General features: G+C 37.8%; 1 protein-coding gene across 3 annotated transcripts in view; it reads left to right on the top strand.

Moving 5' to 3' along the window:
• The window catches only part of AP1S2 (adaptor related protein complex 1 subunit sigma 2), a 32,534-nt gene that overhangs the window by 1,727 nt on the left and 10,583 nt on the right, over positions 1 to 20,224 (top strand). For 2 of the 3 annotated variants that reach the window (XM_057419518.1, XM_057419520.1), the window contains 2 exons: positions 6,804 to 6,912; positions 7,813 to 7,950. In XM_057419518.1, the coding sequence (XP_057275501.1) occupies positions 6,804 to 6,912; positions 7,813 to 7,950 (247 nt within the window). Of the gene's footprint in view, positions 1 to 6,803; positions 6,913 to 7,812; positions 7,951 to 16,313; positions 16,409 to 20,224 lie in introns of all 3 variants that reach the window. The other variant, XM_057419519.1, reaches the window with a different exon arrangement.

Genomic DNA, 20,224 nt, shown 5'->3' with positions numbered 1-20,224 from the left:
CCTAACTTTTCTAGGAGTATCTTAAAAGCATTTTTTAGTTTTGTGCTGATCTTTAGAATGTAATCCTCATCCTGATTTGGTAGGCTGAATCTCTTCCAGCTAAAGCTGGTGCTATGAAATCTTGAGTTATCTCCCCTAGAAGGTTTGTGTGTTCGTATTTCCCTCTTTGAGATACTAAATGATTTGTGCCCTACAATAAATATTATTATATCCTCTCTATAGGTAAGGCAGAGAGGACTAGAGGTGAAATGAAGAGTTTATAATTCTTTCCTAGTGTACCAAATGCGTAGAATTAAAAAGGCTTAGAGGTTTAAGTCCTGTTTCGTATATATGTTGTTGCATGGAACTTCATGCCCATGAATGTCATTCATTCTAATGCATGTAGCTCTTTAACAAGGAGGAGGAAAAAGGAGGAACAATGCATAAGGCTGTTTTGAAAGCATAGATAGTTTTTATTTCAGCCTCTTGATTTTTCTAACAAAACTTCTTGTACATGTATGTAGGCAAGCTTACTTGAATGCTGTGGGTGCTTGAGTTCTAATGCCTACAAGTGCTTCTTTAGCTGGGCTTTTTTGGGACTAAATCAGAAAAATTTAGCATGAGGAAGCCAGTCTGTTCCCTCCCTTGCCCAGTCTTGAACAGCAGTAGCTCTTCTGGTGGTGGTTTGATTTCACGCAGCTGCTTTCCCTTCTTGTCTGTTTATTGCTATTAACAACTTGTCATGTCCTTTTGTGTCTAAGGGAAGTGGTGAAAATGTGGCTGTGACTCTGTTGCTGAAAGTTTTGGTGTTCATGCATCTCAGTATGTGTTGTGGATCCTCTGGTCAGGGAGAATGAAGAAATTTGCTGGGAGATTTATCCTAGACCATTTTGGGCTGGACGTAGACTGTAGCCCGTCTGCTAGACTGCTGATGTGCACAGCTGACTGCCGTAGCTTACTTACTTCACTGTGCAAAACAATCTGGCACAGTTAGCCTATGAAATCTTGTTAAGATCATCTTGTATCAAGCTAATAAACATCTCCAGTCTTTACTTCTGCTTTTTCGGCATGTTCCGTTAGACTAAAACATCATCAGAAGGACTAAGTATAAGAGGCGATAGTTTAGATTCTTGTATCTGATAACATTTACAGCTTTTAGGTTAGTGGGATTTTTTCCACTCATCACATTGGCATTAAAGGTGATGAGTACAAGCTAGTATGATTTCTTTGAAAAGAGAGATCAGTTATAAGACAAAATTATATAATCCCCAAAAGACGGTTATGATAGTCAAAGCCTAATACATTCTGAAGGGTGGGTGGCTAAAAGAGAAACACATCTGCGTGAGTTTTGCATGGTTTGTGAAACTGCAAAAAGTGTTCCCAGTTGCTCACAGACAAAAGGCTCTTGAGTATCTCCTGGGATCTGTTCTTGTCCAATCCATTATTGGGAAAGATCTGAACTTCTGTTGCAAATGTTTTTCAATATAAACTAGAAAAGTATGTGCATAGTGCGATTGTATATGTTGCATGTGATGCTATTAAGAGTCTGAAAGTGCTGAAATTGATGTGCTCTTTTTGTTTTTAGAGTGTAGTTACTGTCGACATGTGAGAGAATTGATCTAGATATTGCAGCTCAGAGAATTGTTGCCATTATTTAGAAGTGTACTCAAGGGTTGCATTGATGTACCTATTTTCAAGAACAGAATGAACTGAAATGCAAAATTGGCAAGCCAGTAGGTTTTGCTGCCTTGATACTTAGTGTTTATCAAGAAAGCTGGGCTATTTTGATTAGCCTCCTTAGCTCTCTAACGTGTCATCCTTAGTTTGCTTTCTGAATGAAACTTCAAGAAAATAGAACTGTTTTAAAATCCATCTGAATGTGTGTGATTTATTTTCTTTAGTTTCACACATGTAGCATTGATAACGGTTGCAGACTAGGGTCAGATGAAAAGGTGCCCTGCTTTTTATGTGGTTGTGAGTTGGGATGTATGTACTCTGTAGCTGGTTTGGAAGAGAGTTTGTCTGGCTAGTAGACACTGGAAGATTGGAAAAGGGCATGAGTGTTTAACTTCAGGAGACGGAGATTTGAAGTGACTTGCTGAGTAAAAAAAAAAAGAAATTCAAATATGGGAAGTCAACAACAATTTCACTTTATGAAAATAGCGAGGGAGACATCTGCAGACAGCTGATTAGAAACTTAGCAAACACAGTTGATGATCACTCTTCATGTTTTGTCCTTCTAAGAACTAGCTGTAGTGGTACTGGTGCATACAGGTTAGAAATTCATGCAGCTGTCTGCTTGTGGCAGAGAAATGTGTTAAATGCTAAAATTTGTAGTTTTACTGAAAAAAGGAACTTAAGATAGGATGTGATTTCCACCCCCCCCACCCCCACCCCCCCCCAGATGTCAGCTGGTCACTATTTTAGCTTCTGGTGGTATGCAGTCAAAATTGGAATTGCAGAATAGCTGATTTTTATATAAATTTCACTTTGTTAATATTTGGCTAACGTGAGGCTTGCTTATTGTTGTTTAATAATTTGATTAAGGTTTTTGCCTTTGCTTTTATATGTTTGCAGTATGAAGTTATAAAACTTTAGCTTGTGCTGCTCTTAATGTTGTGGCAAATGTCTTATACTTTAAAATAGGTTATGTTAAAGACTTCTGGAAAACTAAGTTCTAAAGCTTTTCTTTTCAACTGTCCCATCCCTCTGTCCCCTCCTGACCCCCACCCTCCCTCCCTTCCTTCCCCCCTCCACCCCAACAAAAGACACTATTCTTTAAGTAGTGTGCCTCTTAAAGTATTATGAATCTAAGGTGCAGGCCTGTGGCTAGTGGTATGTTATGTGCCCAGCAGTTGACATAATCACTGTCTATGTACATCTTAGCTGCCAGTTGTATCTGTTAAAAGTATCACTGTGATGTTAATTAGGTGACTGTGTAAAACTGAATGCAATTATAGTGAATTAGGTACTTGGGTTTGATTATTTTAACTTAATCAGGCCTTCTTTATACAGAATTCCAGTTCATGCGTCACTAAGAGGACCTTGGTATTGAGAAAAAAATTCTTAGATGATTAGCAGTACCAAGTTTTTGTTCATTTCTGAACTTACTGGGGGGTATAGCCTTGCTGAAATGAGAAACTGTAAAAAAAAAAAAAATGCTTAATTTCAGTAGTGGTATTGTTAATCTCTCTATAACTGAATAGTGACTGATCTGCCTGTCGTAAATGCTCAGAACTTGTTTCATCAAACAAATGTGAGTTTTTTTTGGAGGAGAAATAGAATCTTCTACCAGTCACAACTTACTAGCTGTCCCAGTTTTCATTGGGTCAACAGCTATCATCAAACAACAGATTCTTGGGCTCCTGTAAGCACCTGCCTGCCTTTTAAAGGCAGCTTGGTTGTCATTTGCATTTCATTTCTGCTCCTGTCAAACTCTGTAAGCTTTAAATTTCTGCAGTTGGGATCTATGTGCAAAGTGACTTCAGATGCTGACAGACTTCTGGCTTGCTTGTAGCTTTGCCTGGTGACAGACTTCCAGGGCTGGTTTCAAGTAGGCGTTCTCTCAGCTAATAGGAGAATACCACTGAACTGATAGGGTTTAATCAGTTATGCTCTGCACTCAGTGACCTGATCTCCCAGCAGAGTTACTGAACCTTGTTGCGAGTAGAGCAGTAGCAGAGAACTCTGCTGAAGCTTTGCCTGCTAATCATGAGGCTTCTTGCTGCTGAACTATTGCAGCTGTTGAGGGGTAGGTTCATGAATTTGTTTCGTGTTGCAAAAAAATCTCTCTAAAGTAATCTGTCTGAAGGCAAGAGTTTGTAAAAGTATTCATATGCCTCTTGTGTTTCCTTTTTATTTACTCCACATTGGATTTTTAGTTGTGTTTTTTTTTTTTTTTTCCCCAAGCTCTTCTGGGGGTTTCTGTGTTTGCTTCCATGTCTAACAAGTGGAGGGAGTTCTGTCATAAAATATTTCCCTAAATGAATGTAAGCACCTAACTTGTGTATGAAGACACCTGCTGAGAGAGAAAAGGGAAAACAAAACAAATCCAACCCAACACAAGAACAAAAAAAACCTCAAACCAACCAAGAAAAAAAAGACCAAATCCCCAAACAAAACACAATAGCAAGTGGAAGAAAATAGGGCAGAATGTTTCTTACAGACTGCACTAGATTTGCTTTTGTGTGATGTGGCATACTTTACCATAAAAATTTGTCTTTTCAATGGGTGCATACGGAAGGCAGGTTTATGTCGGGCTCAGTAGGGGAAAACAGCATTTCTGCAGAGCAGAAATCTTTCTTCAGCCTTTAGCACCATAATCTAATTGTCTTTGTAGGGCATTCTCCATGTAAGCTTCTATACTTGGCAAAACCTCTAGTTTATCTGCAGTAGACTAGATGTGGATGCTTTTTTATGAAGCCCTGGCCTGCAAAAGAAAATTGATATTAAACTGTTGTCTTTGAGAATTTGCATCTGAAGAAAGGTATACCTTAGTAGTATGCTCATGCCCTTTGCAGTGATGGCTGACTTGTTTATAGTCTAACATTATTTGCCATATAGGCTTAATGAATCTGCATTTATTTTCTTTTGTTGAGTAGTGATCCATTAGTTACGGTTGCTACTTAGAAAATACTTGGAAAAATATTCTCTGCATATAATGATAGATAGCCAGGCCTCCCTTTCATGTTAAGATGCCCACTGTGTAGTTTTTGTTTCTTGGTATTCTTTTGCCAAAACTGCAGTTGGCAGAGCTTGAATGTGTAGTCTGCTCACTAGCTGCCAAATAAAGTCTTTCAAAAGTATGCTATGTTTTCTTTTAAATGAGGATGCTGAGAGCAGACACCTTTCTGGGAAAGTACTTTATGTTAGGTAATCTCTCCCTTCTATCCCCACCCCCCCTCTTCTTTGTGGTTATTTGCATAAAGTAGTTCTGTTCATCAAAAGAGATTCATAAGTAATGGGGAAGCACAAAAGGACTGTTTTATGTGGATAAAATTCAAATATTTGATTTAAATTTGGTAATGTTTCCTGGCATGTGTTTAAAGTTGTGCTTAAGCACTGTAAAGGAACAGTTTAACTACACTTTATAATTAGTGCTGCTCATCTGAATATAAAGAAAGCTATATGAAGAAAAGATGGATCTGGCCTGAGTGCTGGTAATTAGTGCAAATGTCAACTAATGCACCAAAGCTCTTTCTCTACAATGAAATACAGTAAGTTGGAGTTTGACTTCTAAATTCCTCAGTAGATTTGAAAATGTTTTTTTTTTATAGCATCACTTTGCAATACTTTTTAAAATAGCTTTGTCTAAAAGATGCCTTATACAAATTGCATCTTGCAGGCTAGTTGAAAAATTAGTGAGGCACAAACACAACAATGTAAAATCAAAAGAACTGTGCTCAGATAGGATTTCTGATGGGCTGACAAGTCCCTATGGTGAGGAGATGAAAGAGCAGGGATTTAGTGTTAAGTGCTTCAATGGAGGTGTCTTCCTCTCTTCCCTCCCCCCAAAGTTTTGTGGTAGGATGGAAGAATTGGCAGGCAGTAATTTTGTTAAAATAGTTTAAAACTCTTATTCAAAACTTATTCTGCGAAGTTTTAACAATGAAGCCATAGCAATTTGACTCAGAGCTGGGGGGGGGGGGGTGGAGGCGGCGGAGTGTTCGGATCACAAATGGTGCTAGGTGAGCAAATTTGAACGTACTAAAAAATGCAACTTTTTTTCTTGGCCAGACTTCTAGCCCAAACCCTGACAATTTCTTTGTGGGCTTACAAAGTCCCAGCTTATAAAATATGCATAACGTTTAAAAGGTCTGTATCTCTCTGTGCATGGGAAACAAATGCATATCTTAAATTTGGCATTCATATCTGAATGGCTTCTTTTTTCAGTAGGGCTGGATACTGTGTGCTTAATGTGGCCAGTTGTTCTGAGTAGGTAAACAAAAGCTGTTTCTGTTTCCTGTAAATTATCAGTTACAAGAGGTGTGACTTGAAATCTCAGTTGTGTCATGTGTGTCTGTATAGCATATGGTTTTAGCACTTAAAAATTCAGCTTTCATTTCTGGTTTGTTTTTTTTTAATCAGCTTTTTTTTTTTTTTACACATGACTTAAGAGTATGGTAGAGCACAGCAGAGTTGAATGGTCTTTTTGTTAAAGTGGCAAGCCAAGATATCTTAAATAAAGAATTCCCTGTCTTCCAAGGTGGCAGTGGATTGCTAGAAACCAGATGATGGTGTCTTGTTAGCCTTATACCAGGATAGTTGGTAGTGATTGAGTTGTTGACTTTGTAGCAATTGGGGTATATGACATTAGTATTAATTTTGGAGTTTTTGGGGCATTTGTTAAATTCTCTGTAAAGACCAAATTCTAATCGTTAGTTCAATTTATCTTTCCCAGGGTATTTTCTGTAGTTTTTATTATCTTAGTGTGTGGCTTTTGTGATAAAAATTTAAGATTGAATCTGTTAATTAGTATACCAGTGTTTGGATATTACAGATAGTAGGAAAAAAAAAATTGCCCCAGAATTCTGCCAGGAGGCCAAAAAAATCCCAAATGCATTTCCATTTCCAATTACCTCTTAATTCCATCAACTGACGAGTGATAAAGACTGAAGTCTTCCTTGAATCAAGGAGGCAGATCCCGTGAGTATGTCTGCTGTCCTATGTCTGCTGAAAGCTCTTTGGTAGAGCTTGTATGACTGCTGATGTAGCGTAACAGTCTACTGGACTTGAGTATGAAGGACTACTGAGAGCATAATACATCTCAAGTGCATTCATTTTGTACATGTTCTTATGCTAACATCAGGATTATTTTATTACAGATATGCAAGCCTTTATTTCTGCTGTGCGATTGAAGATCAAGACAATGAACTAATAACTCTAGAAATAATTCATCGCTATGTAGAACTTCTTGACAAGTATTTTGGCAGTGTAAGTTAGCGTCTTCATATTACAGAACTTCTTTTTTTTTTATGCCCACAGCTCTTTCAACAGCTAGCTGATTATGTTTTTTAGAGGTACATCTGACACATGTTGCTTGCTTGGCCTAACTAAACTAATGGTTGCCTATATGACTGTTAAAATACAAAATACCAGTAATTTGAGAGAACTGTTATGAATCCGGAGTTAATTGCCTTGTATTTGTTTCATTTTTGTAATAGCCTTGCTTGAGGTCAGGCAAAATCTTGTATTTAGCTTTCTGGCTAGTCACCCAGACTTCCTTGTCCTTGACGCTGCTAGTGTGTAAGCATTTTATCTGCTCCCAAAAGAAGCAGTTGGTTGTGAACTAACAGGAGCAGTGGGCAAAGAAGTGGCAGACATCTGCTTATCAAGATAGCAAACAAAAAACTGCAGTAATGTACATTAGCACTCAGAAAAACTGTTGCTCATCCTTCTACTTTCCAAGGGAGGTGCACAGAATGAATAAGAAATTTGAGATGATTGTGATTTAATGTTTTATGTAAGATTTTGCGTTCTGCCTTTGGATACCACAGGCAAGAAGAGAACTCTATGTAGGAATGTTCTCTTGTTTCATGAAGAGCCACGTTATATTGACAGTTATGAATTGAATCCTTTTCAACAATGAAAATGTTTTGCAGAGAGTTTGCTGTAACTCTACTTAAGCAAAAAAAAAATATTTTTTTCCAAGGGATTGATTTTTTTTGTTTTTGTTTGCTTGTTTTTGTTGTTGTTGCCCGTTTCTTAGAAAATTACAGCCTGAGGCTAACATCTTGGTTTGGCGAAGCTGTGAACAAGTTAAGTATTGTGAGAGGATATACCTCAATAAATAGTATCCTCCTACTTTCTATTAATGCTTGGTGTTCTTTTTAGGTATGTGAACTTGATATCATCTTCAATTTTGAAAAAGCCTATTTCATTCTGGATGAGTTCCTTTTAGGAGGGGAAGTTCAGGAGACTTCCAAGAAAAATGTTCTCAAAGCCATTGAACAGGCAGATCTTTTACAGGAGGTAAGCAAATTCAGCTTTTTCTGGCCAAAGTAACAGCATGGTAGGCTTGAATTGAAAAGTCTCCTGTTTCTGTTAAGCTTGTAGGAGGTGCTTTTTAGCATGCTTAGCATGTAGTTTCTAGTTGGTTGTTCTAATTGTGCAGTATGGTGCTCTCTGCTCTTGGCATGTGTATATTGTAACCTACTGTGATTTTTTTTTTTGCTAGAAATTCAAGTAGCTGTTCTGTGTGTATACTTAAGAGAATGATAGTTCATACTGCTTTAACTTAGTTTTGTTCATGTGTCTTTAATTTCTTCTTTTTATTAATCAACCATTAGTTTTTTGTCATACCTGATGCATGTTCACTTCTTTACTGTTTCATTGCTGAAATCCAGAAGCTAGACTCTCTTCTTTGAGACTCGTTCAGGTATAGTTCTTATTCTAAAGACCTGCCTTTCTGCTATAGGTTGCTTACCATGGAACATTTGTCTTTTAAGTTGACAAAGTAGTAAAAGTAATACCATAGAAATGTACAGAATGAAGTATAAGAACAATTGTTTTTTCACTTTGAATGCTTTTATTGTTCATTACTAACTTTGAAAAAAGATTGCATCTCTATACCATTTTCTTTGGAAAACATTTGATGGGAAGGGATTCAATGATATGGAAAAGCTTAGTATAATTTCCCCATGTTTCTCCATTGTATGCTGGTAGGTTTTTTTTATTGTTTTTGGGATGGTAATGGTAGTTTTGGGTTTGTTTTTTTTGTTTGTTGTCTACATTTGTGTTTTTTGTTTTCTGGGCATTTTTTTTGTTTATTTTCATTTGTTTTGTCTGTCCCCACCCCCCACCCCCATCCTCTGAATTGCTGTAGTCTTGAGGTGAGTGTTAAGGTCCTTCCAAACCTAAATGGAAATAGAAATTCTGGTGTGCTGGGGTACTTGTTAATCTTGTGTGCAAGTCAGTGGAACATCCAGTTTAACAGTGATGGTGAGCCTTAATTTTGTTTAAATGTACTGAGATTCACGGGTAAGATTACATATAGATGTAAGCTCACTTTTTTTTTCTTCCCCTCAGTTTTTTATTTCATCCTGTGAGTTAATTGCTTAATTCTCTCATAACAGTTCTGTGTTCCACTTGGTACTCTTTTTGTTGAATGTGGTATTAATAGCATGGGGAAACACAATGTTTTTACCCTTGTAGTTATGTTTGTAATCCTTTCAGAGTACAGGCAAATCCACAGCACATTACAGTTCTGGTCCATCAACAGCTAGTTAGTGTCATGAGCAAGGTCAGCCATTACAGATTTGCTGCCCTCAGTTTCTAGTAAGGAAATTATATGCACTTGCTTACGGCTTGTATTCTGATGCACTTTTGGTTAGCCCCTTCTTTACCCTTAAAAGTAATCATCTTAACAGGAAGTCCTGTTGCTGTTTACAAAGGGGGTGTGTGGGGAATAATCTGTGTAGTTTCTGAAAATGTTTTGCTGCTCTCTAGATAACTGTTATATCTGCTTTTATATATTCCAATCTGTCTCCTGCAAATGCGCAGTTAATAATACATAAAATAGAATTACTGTACTTATTCACACTAGTTTTGAATTTTATTTTCACCATTTTCCTAGGGCTTTCCTAAAACAAAAAGGCATTCTACCTGTAGGAATTAATTACTGGTTTCTAGCCAAACAATTAACATTCTGTTTTTACACTTAAATTTTACACAAAAGTATCACTTTTTCAGTGGAAGACTTTTCCCTTGCCCTGATAGATGTACTCTGATTATTCTTCCTTTCCCCATCTCTGAGATTTTCTGTTCTGTCAAGGTTTATTAGGTCTTCTCTGATTAAATTGGAATGTAAGAATTTATCACAGTGCCACTCTGGTCTTATGTTTGTTTATGTATTTCATTCTTGGTTATATTGATTGTTGATCAAGTATAAAGCTACTCCATATATCTGATTTTTAGTTTATAAAACCTGTAAAAGTCTGAATTCATATTTAAATCGAGCTTCCAAGAAAGTTGAACTCTTTCTGCAGAGGTTTGTTTTTGTATCAAATGCTGCTGTGTGCATGCTGAGTTTGATGAAGAGGGTTGTTAAAATAATAGTTTGTCACAACTGGAGACTCTCTAGTACTTTAGTTAATTTCTGCTTCCAAGAGTACTTCAAAGCTACTGTAATGAAATGTGGTTTGATTCCAAATGCAAACCATTTCTAGCAGGGTGGCTGTGTGTTTCTGTCCATGTCAGATCCTTATTATGTGCAACAAAAGAACTTCTATTTGGCCGTGAATACTCAAGTTGCCTAATTTAAAAATTATTACTCAGTGTTGAATACACAACATTATTAATTAGTAATGCTAGATACATTAATGTATGAAGCACCTTAAAGATTAAAAGATGCACAGAATACTTAATGTATTTGTAATGACTTTCCTTTGCTTAAGTGGCTATTTGTGTGTTAAAAGGAAATATGCAGAGGCATAAATTGCTGAATAGGGAATTAGCTCTTAATACCCTTGCTTGCTTGTTTTTTTTCTGTCAGTTTTCTAGCATGTACTGTTTCTGAGCACCTACTTCAGTTTGTCATTAAGTTTGTAGTGCTGTGCAGTCCACCTACTTGACAGCTGAAGTTTGTGTGACTGAAACATACTAACTTTTTAAACCTTCCTCACCTTCACTTTCTTGTTAGCTCTTTAATAATGTGCTCATTTAAAATATTCATTCCCTACACCCCATTTATTACCGCCTGTTAACTTGCCAATAGTCAGTTGTCAGTACTAGCTGTGTTATACATATCAATGGTAATAAAACCAAATTATTCCAGTGTGCTTACATGCTTCCTTGTAAATCTGTTGCTAGAAATACTTCAAAAGAATTATGTCATGTAACTGGATTGATAATTTTGTATCTTGCTTGCTGTACAAATCTTAAATATTTCACTAATGATTACAAAGTCATGCCTTTCTGAAAAGGTGTATGTTTGCTTGTGTGAACAGTTTGTACTGAGAGAATGGGCAGATGCAGTATGTTGTTGCATGACTTCTACATGTGGTGTGTGAACAGCTAAAAGATAATCCTGTGCATGACTTCATGATACTTGCAGTGCATGAAACTAGGAACATAACATGCTCTAAGCAAAAGAAAAAAGCTGATTTTTTTCACTCAAGTCTACGTATTGTGGTTTTTACAAGTAATTCCACATGGTGCTAGGAAGTTCATGGTCATTTACTGAGCTAAAATACTAATATCAAGGAGTTAATAATTCTAATGCCTAAACTAGGCAATGATGTATATGTTTAAAAGCAAATATGTACAGACTCACCTATCTTCATTTGAAGGAACTTCCTAAACTTTGGCTTTGAGTGAAAACTTTTTGTTATTCAACCTATGTAATTTTTATAAAAAGTATTTTAGAAATTACCCCTCCACTGTTCTTTTGTAGGGTGTGTATGTATGTAATATTTGATTGCAGAGCATCTGAAATAATGAAAATTTAAATATTTTTTAGGATGTTATATCAATAAAAAGACCAGTGGATCTGTTGACATATCATACTTGTTTGTTTCTATCACTACTTTAGTAATGATAAAAAAATCTAAAAGCGATGTGAGTCTTAGGCTCTTGCAGTTTAGCCTCAGGTAGTATTTACTAGTCCTTCTGCATGAAGAAAAATAGATAGTCTGTCAATTAACCTTATTGTCCTTATTATTTCAAGGCCTTACCTCATCCTGTATCAAGAAGGATGCTTAAATTGTTAATGTCAGTTAACTTCCACTAGATGCTTAGGGTTGCTGTGTAGATTTAAGCTTCTATTTTTTAGAATGAGTATTTTTGAAAAAAAAAACTTGGTGTATTTCTTATGCATGCCATGAAAATTGCTTTCTTAAGCATGAAATGTTCTAATTGGAAAACATAGGTTTAAAGTTATGCATGGTAGCAGAGAGATAGTATTAGGTTGTCTTTGAGATACGACAAAATAAAGGAATGTTAGCATAAGCAATGACAAAGAAAATCCCTGTTACCTAAGCCTGGAGTGAGTGGGAGTAGGAGGATTTTTGTCTGGTTTAGGAAACGGCCTTTGTAAGCACCTGTTTCTTAACAGTTGCCTGAGAAACTTAGGATAATTAATGCAATTAATTCATTCTTCATTTAATGTTAGCTCTTCAGACTACTGCAATAGACTGCCTTCCTAAGTTGGCAGTGACATTAATTGCCTCAACTGTACCTGTATTCCTCTCAATGTGAAACAAGAATGGATAATGAGATCCTTATTATAATGGAGATCTGACTGCCTTGATTGCCATCTGTTCTTCATGTGTAACTTCTGGCTCAGTTTCAGGCAGTCAGCTTGGTTGGTCAGTTCAAGACTGCAGTTCTTAAGACATGTATGTACTTGATTTTACTCACAAATAATGATCTGAAGGTACTCGTGGAAGATAGAATAAGTTGTGGTAGTGTTTTTGTAGCTGACACTTTTGTAAAATACATTTCAGCTGTCAGTCCCTGGAGGATGTTGGATATGTAGCAGGAAAGAGGAGGTAATGCAGTTAGCATGTTTGATCTTTTGGTTTAAGTACGCAGTGTACATCTTACCCATTTCGATGACATCTTGTCATTGATTCCGATACACTGATCAAAAATAAAGGGGCTTGTTTATGATACTAGTTCCAGATGTTGTTTAAAAACTTGGAATTAAAGTATTTTTTATTTTTTTGTGATAGTCTATGCATAAGTAGAATGATTTGGGAATGTGCATTCAACATAATCACTTTCTTTTTGAGGCATTGCATGTTTTTTTAATTGTGCTATTCAAAGTATGGGTGCTTCTTAAGTAGTATGTGAGGAAATGGGTGCATGCGTAAATGGCTTTTTGTAAGGTACTTCAGGTATGGAGAGATAGGGTTTGTGTTTTGTTTTGTTTTTTTTTCCCCAGTCTTGGAAGTAAAAAGTTTAATTGCTTGTTCTTAGACACTGACATAGTTTTCCACAAAACATTACCCCAAGTCAACATAAAAGTATATTGGGCCTAAGTGATTAGTTACTTTTATGTTTGTTTTCCTGCATCAGTTGAACAGATGGTTATTATTCTTTGAATGAATAGGTCTTGTATAACTGCTTGGCTACAGTTGTGCTCTGTAACATTATATATATAATATGCTTCACTTTGTAAGAATTTATTTGCACATTGTCTTAGGCAAATTTGTTTATTTGCTGTTCAGCTATGATATGGGTTGTTATTGTGGTCATAAAAACTACACAGCCTCTTAAAGTCAGCATTTGCAAGATGGAGAGCAAAGAGGTACACAGTTAAGAAGTGTTAGTGTGCATGGGAGGTGTTTCCAAATGTGTCAGTTAAAGTTCCAAGCCTTGTTATGCTAGCATTTGTTCTTTGTGTATGTTTGTGTTAATTACTTTGCTCTTTGCAGTGTTCTGTTTAAGTAAAAAGTGACTTAAGATCTTTATAGAACTGTGTTTCTGACTTCAGGTATATACATATATGTTTATGGCTATCTTGCTTATCATTGTCTGTACTGTAGACTGATAAAGCCTACCAACAGTTTTTGTAAGAAGTTGTCATAGCTTTATGAATACCTAATATTAATTCAGCAGGACTTAAGGTAGAAGGAACTGTAAGAATATATGTAATAAGGAATCATACGAACATTGCTTCCCTTTGAAACAAGCCTCTGAAGACAACTAGTTGTACATTTTATAGTAGCAGACAGATCTGTAAACAGATAGCAGACAGATCTGTTTCCATATTTTTAATAGATACTTTTGAGTTGGAGTACTGTGGAGTAAGCTTTCCTGCAAGTACTTACCAAATCATATTCTTCTGTTTTAAAACAGTAGGAAAATTGGTCCAGAAAATTAACAGTATAATCTGCATCTGTTTTCCTCCCAGTTAGGAATGGGAGAGGGGAAATTAACTTTTCCAGATTTAAATGTAGTCTTGAAAAAGTGTCATTGAGTCAAGAGGTTACTGTGTCATTCTTCACCCCCTTCCCATTCTCAGAGTGCTTTTTTTTTTCTCACAACATAAATATTTTACTGGTCTGTGAGTCTTTTAATTATATTTAGAAAAATGCAGTTAAGTATTTTAATGTTCTTTTTGAATTTTCTTTGCTTTTCTGGATATGTCATGATGCTTAGGGTTTATCATAGATTTGCAGGCTGTGATTTCTAAATGCTTTAGAAATCTAATTGTCTTTTGAGAAACATTTTGGCAAATCTTAATCTATCCTTGCATTTATGAATTGAAAATGGTAGAAAGCAGTCTGCTTTTTACCTGAGTAGCTTTTGTTCAGACCTTTAAAATACCATTTTAGTAAATCTGTCTCCATAATACTTTTTTCTTCCCGTTTTTAGTGTGTATGTGTGTGAGATGTAAGTGATCTTATTCTATTAAAGAAATCAAAATGCTGATTAAAGTTTTAAGACTCAACAAGTTGTGAGGAAGGGGATGTCCATGTAAGTATTAAATATTCATTCAGTCAGCTTTGCAAATAGAAACGTAAGGAAATCTCAATTATAAGTGAGGCAAGTTAGTGTACATTAAGTCCTTGCTGACTGATAAATGATTCAGTACCCTGGCTGGTATAAATTCCAGTACTGATCAAGATCATCCACTTTGCAAAATTACCAATGAAGTTGATCATGCATTGATACAAACAGTTCTTGTAGAATGGTTAAGGGTGTATTAATGGTATCCTGAATTCCTTATGGATTATAATTCACTTAAGGGTGTGTTTATTATCTATACATTAACCTATAGATTTTTCTCCAGAGATATTCTTCTGTTGCTGTCTGTAGAAGCACTGTGTCAGGGTGATGTCATGAAAATTTTAGCACTGCTGCACATGTCATAACCGTTTTCAGGAGCTTAGCTGTGTGCTTTTGGTCAATAAACATTGTAAAATCCATGAATAATTGTCGAAGGCTGCTTGACAGTAAAGAATATCATATCTTCAAAATTACACACTCTCTGAAAGAGCGCAAAAATTTGCATTTTAGCAGAACATTTTCCCTGAATCTGGCAGAATATTGGAAAGGGCACTGTTAATGTTTGGACCCTGAAATAGTGAGGAGAAAATCTGGTTTTTACTGGTGACTGAGATGTGTGATGTTGCAGTGCTCCTACCCTTTCCTAAAGTTCTTGCTACCTGTGAAGATGAGTTTAGAGTGACACAATAGTAGGTGAAGAGAATATGAATGTCCCCAGGAGATACTGCCATTGTGTTCAGTTTTTAGAGTCATTTCTTCATGGTCTTGTCTGTATGTTCTACATGTCAGGCACATTGCTGGTATGTGTTTTGAGGCTTTTATATATTGTTTTTAAGGGAGATGCTATGGTTTTGGTGTTTTTTTTGTTGTGTTTTTTTTTGTTGTTGTTGCCAAGCGGTCTAGCAACAGTAGCAGTTCTGGTGGTGGATATCAAGATGCATTAAAAACATAATATTTATTAAATCTTATGCTGAAAGTTTGATTTTTAAAAAAGAAAAAAGAAAGTGGAAAAACCCCTATTGCTCACAATTCCCTGAGAAATCTAAGAACACCTGGTTAACAGATGGATTAAAGTAAAAATGTTCAACTTTTTGCACCAAGCACCACTACATGAAAATGTCTGGTTTATATACTGCTCAGCAAGTAACAAGGAGGCTTAATAGTAAATGCAGTACATAGCTCTTGAATTGTTTAAATTACTTTAGGGCTAGTAGGTGGAGAAGTTGAATGAAATTCTTACTTCCTTTAACGGAACAAATCTTACTTTGATATCAGTATGAGTCACTGGATTAAGCATGTTTCACATAAATCACTGGATTAGATATATGTAAATGTGGTAGCATCCTATTGTGATATGCTCTCTCAATCTGTTACAGTAATGCACAGCTGATCTTAAATTCTCTTTTTTTTAAAAAAAAAACAAAACAACAACCCAAAACCCCCAAGTTTGAATTAGTACTCCTTCAAACAGAGGTAAAGCTTTCTCAACAGCTGTATAGAATTTATTACTTTAAGGTATTCTTTGTCTTGGTAAGAACTGAAAAATAAACTTGAGGGTTTTTTTTAATGCATCTATTTGGAGCCTTCAAATAGATGTTTTACTGATGCATATTTGTTGTTTAAGAGTGGGCTTTTTAGTAGGACCTGGTAAAATTGTATTTACTGAGTAACAATAGCTGAAACACATTTGAATGAAATAACTGAATTTAATTTTGTATATAGTTCAGAATATTTTCTAATGTTTGTTTTAAACAGAAGTAACCTGTAAATAATTGGGTGGTTGTTGGGGTTTTGTTTGCTTTTGTGTTATTTTTTGTTTGTTTTGTTTAATTAAGTAGTTGGTATTGCATTTTCACTGCCGCTTGATTTTGTGTTTGTAGAGCCAGAATGAAGACTGGGGAGGTTTGTCTGAGGATATCTTATGATTAAGAGCAATCTAAGGCATTAGCCCTTTTGACCCCCATCTAAATGATTGGTAACTACCAAGTTTACCATTTTGGTGGCATGGATTAAATGGGTGCTATGCAAAGACTGCTGCACGTGTAATTAAGTCCTTGCAAGGGTAAACAGAAAATGGGTGATGGGCTTAACTTTCTGCAACACTTGCATGATGGTCTTTGAAGAGTGCTTTGAGTGTTCCCTTTTATTTTCCTTTGTTTACTAACTGCATCAAATGGAAGTGTCTGACTTCTAGCTTTCTTTGGTGTTGATAATCAAGTGGGATAATGCAAGTTAGAGAAATGGTTACTAAAACTAATAACTAAACAGATGTTTGGCTTTGTTTACTTACAATCAACCCATGTAAATGTGTATTTACTGGAAAATGAGCTTTTTACATCTGCTGTGCAGAGAAAATTGGCCCTAAAAAGACTGGGGGGTGCTGCTGCAGTTGACTGTATATTAAATGCCGGATGCTGCATGACAGAACAAAGCTTATTTGCATATATAGTGCATTGCAACATATTTTTTGTCCAAAGCATAAGCGGAATACATTGTGGCAGTCCTTTAATAAAGGTAAGATTTTATTTTACATAAGTCAAGTTTAAAACACATGTGAAAATAATTTGCTGGAGAAAACTTTGCTGCTTATTTGATACAATGATGAACAAGTAGTTCAGTAAACAAATTGTCTTTTGTAATGGGGAACTGCAGGAATAGATCTAACTTCATATGCAGCTTTATAAACATCAGGGTTTAGTTTCTAAACAAAAGTCTAATAATAGACAAAAATATTTTGTAATGTGTTCAAAATCAAATTCAATGTTGGTGTATGGGTATTTTTACCATTTAAATGTTACCTAGTATATGAAACAGTGTGGTGTTTAAAACCAGTCAGACAGCTTGTTCACTCACTCCCAGTGAGTGGTGCCGGCTGGAAGCAGTCGAGGCCCGCGCCCCTTCCCCGCTCCTGGAAGGATGGGGAGGAGAATCGAAAGAGTGAAACTCCCACAGGTTGAGACAAGAACAGTCCAGCAACCAATGTACAACACAAATCACCACTGTTACCACCAACGACAATAGTGATAAGAGAAGATAACAAGGGAAGAGAATACAATACCACCTGCCAAAAAACGAGTCTGACCCAGAAGACCCTGTGTCCTTCTGGGTAACTCCCAGTTAACCTCCCGGGCATGATGTGCTGTGGTATGGAATACCTCTTTGGCTAGCTTGGGTCAGGTGTCCCCTCTTTGCTTCCTCCCAGCTTCCCCTCCTCCCTGGCAGAGCATGAGACTCACAAAGTCCTTGGTCAGGGTAAACATTACTTAGCAACAACTGAAAACATCGGTATTATCAGCACTGTTCCCAGGCTGAAAGTCAAAACACAGCACTGCACCAGCTACCAAGAAGGAGAAAAATTGACTGCTACTGCTAAACCCAGGACAGTATCTACCCCTTATTCCATACCATTCATGTCATGCTTGGATCCCACATTTTCAATATACCATTGCTCTCCCACATACATACATCCACATACATACACAGACCGAGAGAAAGATCATTTTCTTAGTGCATGGACCAATCCCTATAATGCTGAGTCCATTCAGTCCGTGATGTCAGGTTCCATCTTTTGTAACAATATTTCAGGACAGGAAAGGCTGTGGGCAGCATTGGATCGTTGCCTGCTGATGCTGATTGTTCCTTTACTGCAGAACTCATCTTGTTCTATCATTCTCTGTTGGGATGATGGTTGGATGGAAGTCAGGGCTATTTGTTGGTGACCTGAAGACATCTAGTTGATGGGCTATAAAAGCATTACACAGCAGGCAACAGCATACAATTAAGTTCATTGGCTGTTTTCCCCTAAAATCAAATACCCTTGAGGTATACATCGGATTCCCCATCTTCCCGCATTACCCACCAAGTATATCCAGGTCCCTGAGCAAAAGCAATCCCACGAGTGGGTTTGCCTTTACCTGAAACAGGAAGAACCCAGACTGTCTTCCCCAGCAAATTCTTCATATGCACCACGGGAACTTTGTCCCCCTCTACAATATGTAAAAGTTCTGACTGGGCTGGGCCAGCCCTGTTGGCAGATCCTCTGGTGTTGACCAACCAGGTGGCCTTTGGTGTGTATCCCAATGCTTGAAAGTTCCCCCACCCATTGCTCTCAGTGTAGTTTTTAACAGCCCATTGTACCGTTCGATTTTCCCAGAGGCTGGTGCATGGTAGGGGATGTGATATACCCACTCAATGCCATGCTCTTTGGCCCAAATATCTATAAGGTTATTCCGGAAATGAGTCCCATTGTCTGACTCAATTCTCTCTGGGGTGCCGTGTCGCCACAAAATCTGTTTCTCAAGGCCCAGGATAGTGTTCCGGGCAGTGGCATGGGGCACAGCATGTGTTTCCAGCCACCCGGTGGTTGCTTCCACCATGGTAAGTACATGGCGCTTGCCTTGGCGGGTTGGTGGCAGTGTGATATAGTCAATCTGCCGGCCTCCCCATGCTTGTACTTCAGCCATCGTCCTCCATACCAAATAGGCTTTAACCGCTTGGCTTGTTTAATTGCAGCACATGTTTCACACTCATGAATAACCTGGGCAATAGTGTCCATTGTTAAGTCCACCCCTCGATCACGGGCTCATCTGTATGTTGCATCTCTGCCCTGATGGCCTCAAGTGTCATGGGCCCACCGGGCCAAAAATAATTCACCTTTATGTTGCCAATCTAAGTCCGTCTGAGCCACTTCAGTCTTAGCAGCTTTATCCACTTGTTGGTTGTTCTGGTGTTCCTCAGTGGCGTGACTCTTGGGTACATGGGCATCTACATGGTATACCTTCACCACCAGGTTCTGCACTCGGATATCTTTCCACAGTGCAGCAGCCCAGATGGGTTTACCTCTGCGTTGCCAGTTGCTCTGCTTCCATTGCTTCAACCACCCCCACAGGGCATTTGCCACCATCCATGAGTCAGTATAGAGGTAAAGTACTGGCCACTTTTCTCATTCAGCAATGTCCAGGGCCAGCTGGATGGCTTTCACCTCTGCAAACTGACTCAATTCACCCTCTCGTTCAGCAGTTTCTGCAACTTGTCGTCCAGGACTCCATACAGCTGCCTTCCATCTCCGATGCTTTCCCACAATACGGCAGGACCCATCAGTAAACAAGGCATACTGCTTTTCACTCTCTGACAGTTTTATTATATGGTGAGGCCTCTTCAGCACACATCACCTCCTCCTCTGGTGACATTCCAAAATCTTTGCCCTCTGGCCAGTCCATGATGACTTCTAGAATGCCTGGAGGACTGGGATTTCCTATTCAAGCTCATTGTGTAATTAGTGCAGCCCATTTACTCCATGTAGCATCAGTTGCATGATGTGTAGAGGAGACCCTGCCTTTGAACAGGCACAGGCAGCCAGGGTGCCAGGAGGAGCTGTGCTTCAGTGCCAGTCACTTCCCAAAGCAGCTCAAACCCCTTCATAGGCTGCCAGTATCACTTTTTCAGTTGGGGTGTAGCTGGCCTTATCATTGTTGTCGTTGGTGGTAGCGGTGGTGATTTGTGTTGTGCATTGTTTGCTGGACTGTTCTTGTCTCAACCCATGGTAGTTGCACTCTTTTGATTCTCTTCCCCATCCCTCCAGGAGTGGGGAAGGGGAGAGCTTTGGGGGGGGGGGGGGGGGGGGGGGGTGGTGGACACGGACCTCGATTGCTTTCAGCCCGGCACCACTCACTGGGTTTAAACCACGACAAACAGCTATTGATCCATGTTGGGGGGTGGCTAATAACCTGCTTGCATATTAGACTTGTAGAATTAGGGCGCTCAATGAGTCATTTGTTCAAAATAGACTCTT

Source organism: Pezoporus wallicus, unplaced genomic scaffold (genome assembly GCF_028554395.1).
Source record: "Pezoporus wallicus isolate ANWC-B61680 ecotype Strahan unplaced genomic scaffold, APGP_CSIRO_Pwel_v1 contig_5767, whole genome shotgun sequence".
NCBI classification, from domain to species: Eukaryota; Metazoa; Chordata; class Aves; order Psittaciformes; family Psittacidae; genus Pezoporus; species Pezoporus wallicus.
The sequence above is the reverse complement of the archived record's forward strand: the minus strand, read 5'-3'. Positions and strand labels throughout refer to the sequence as shown.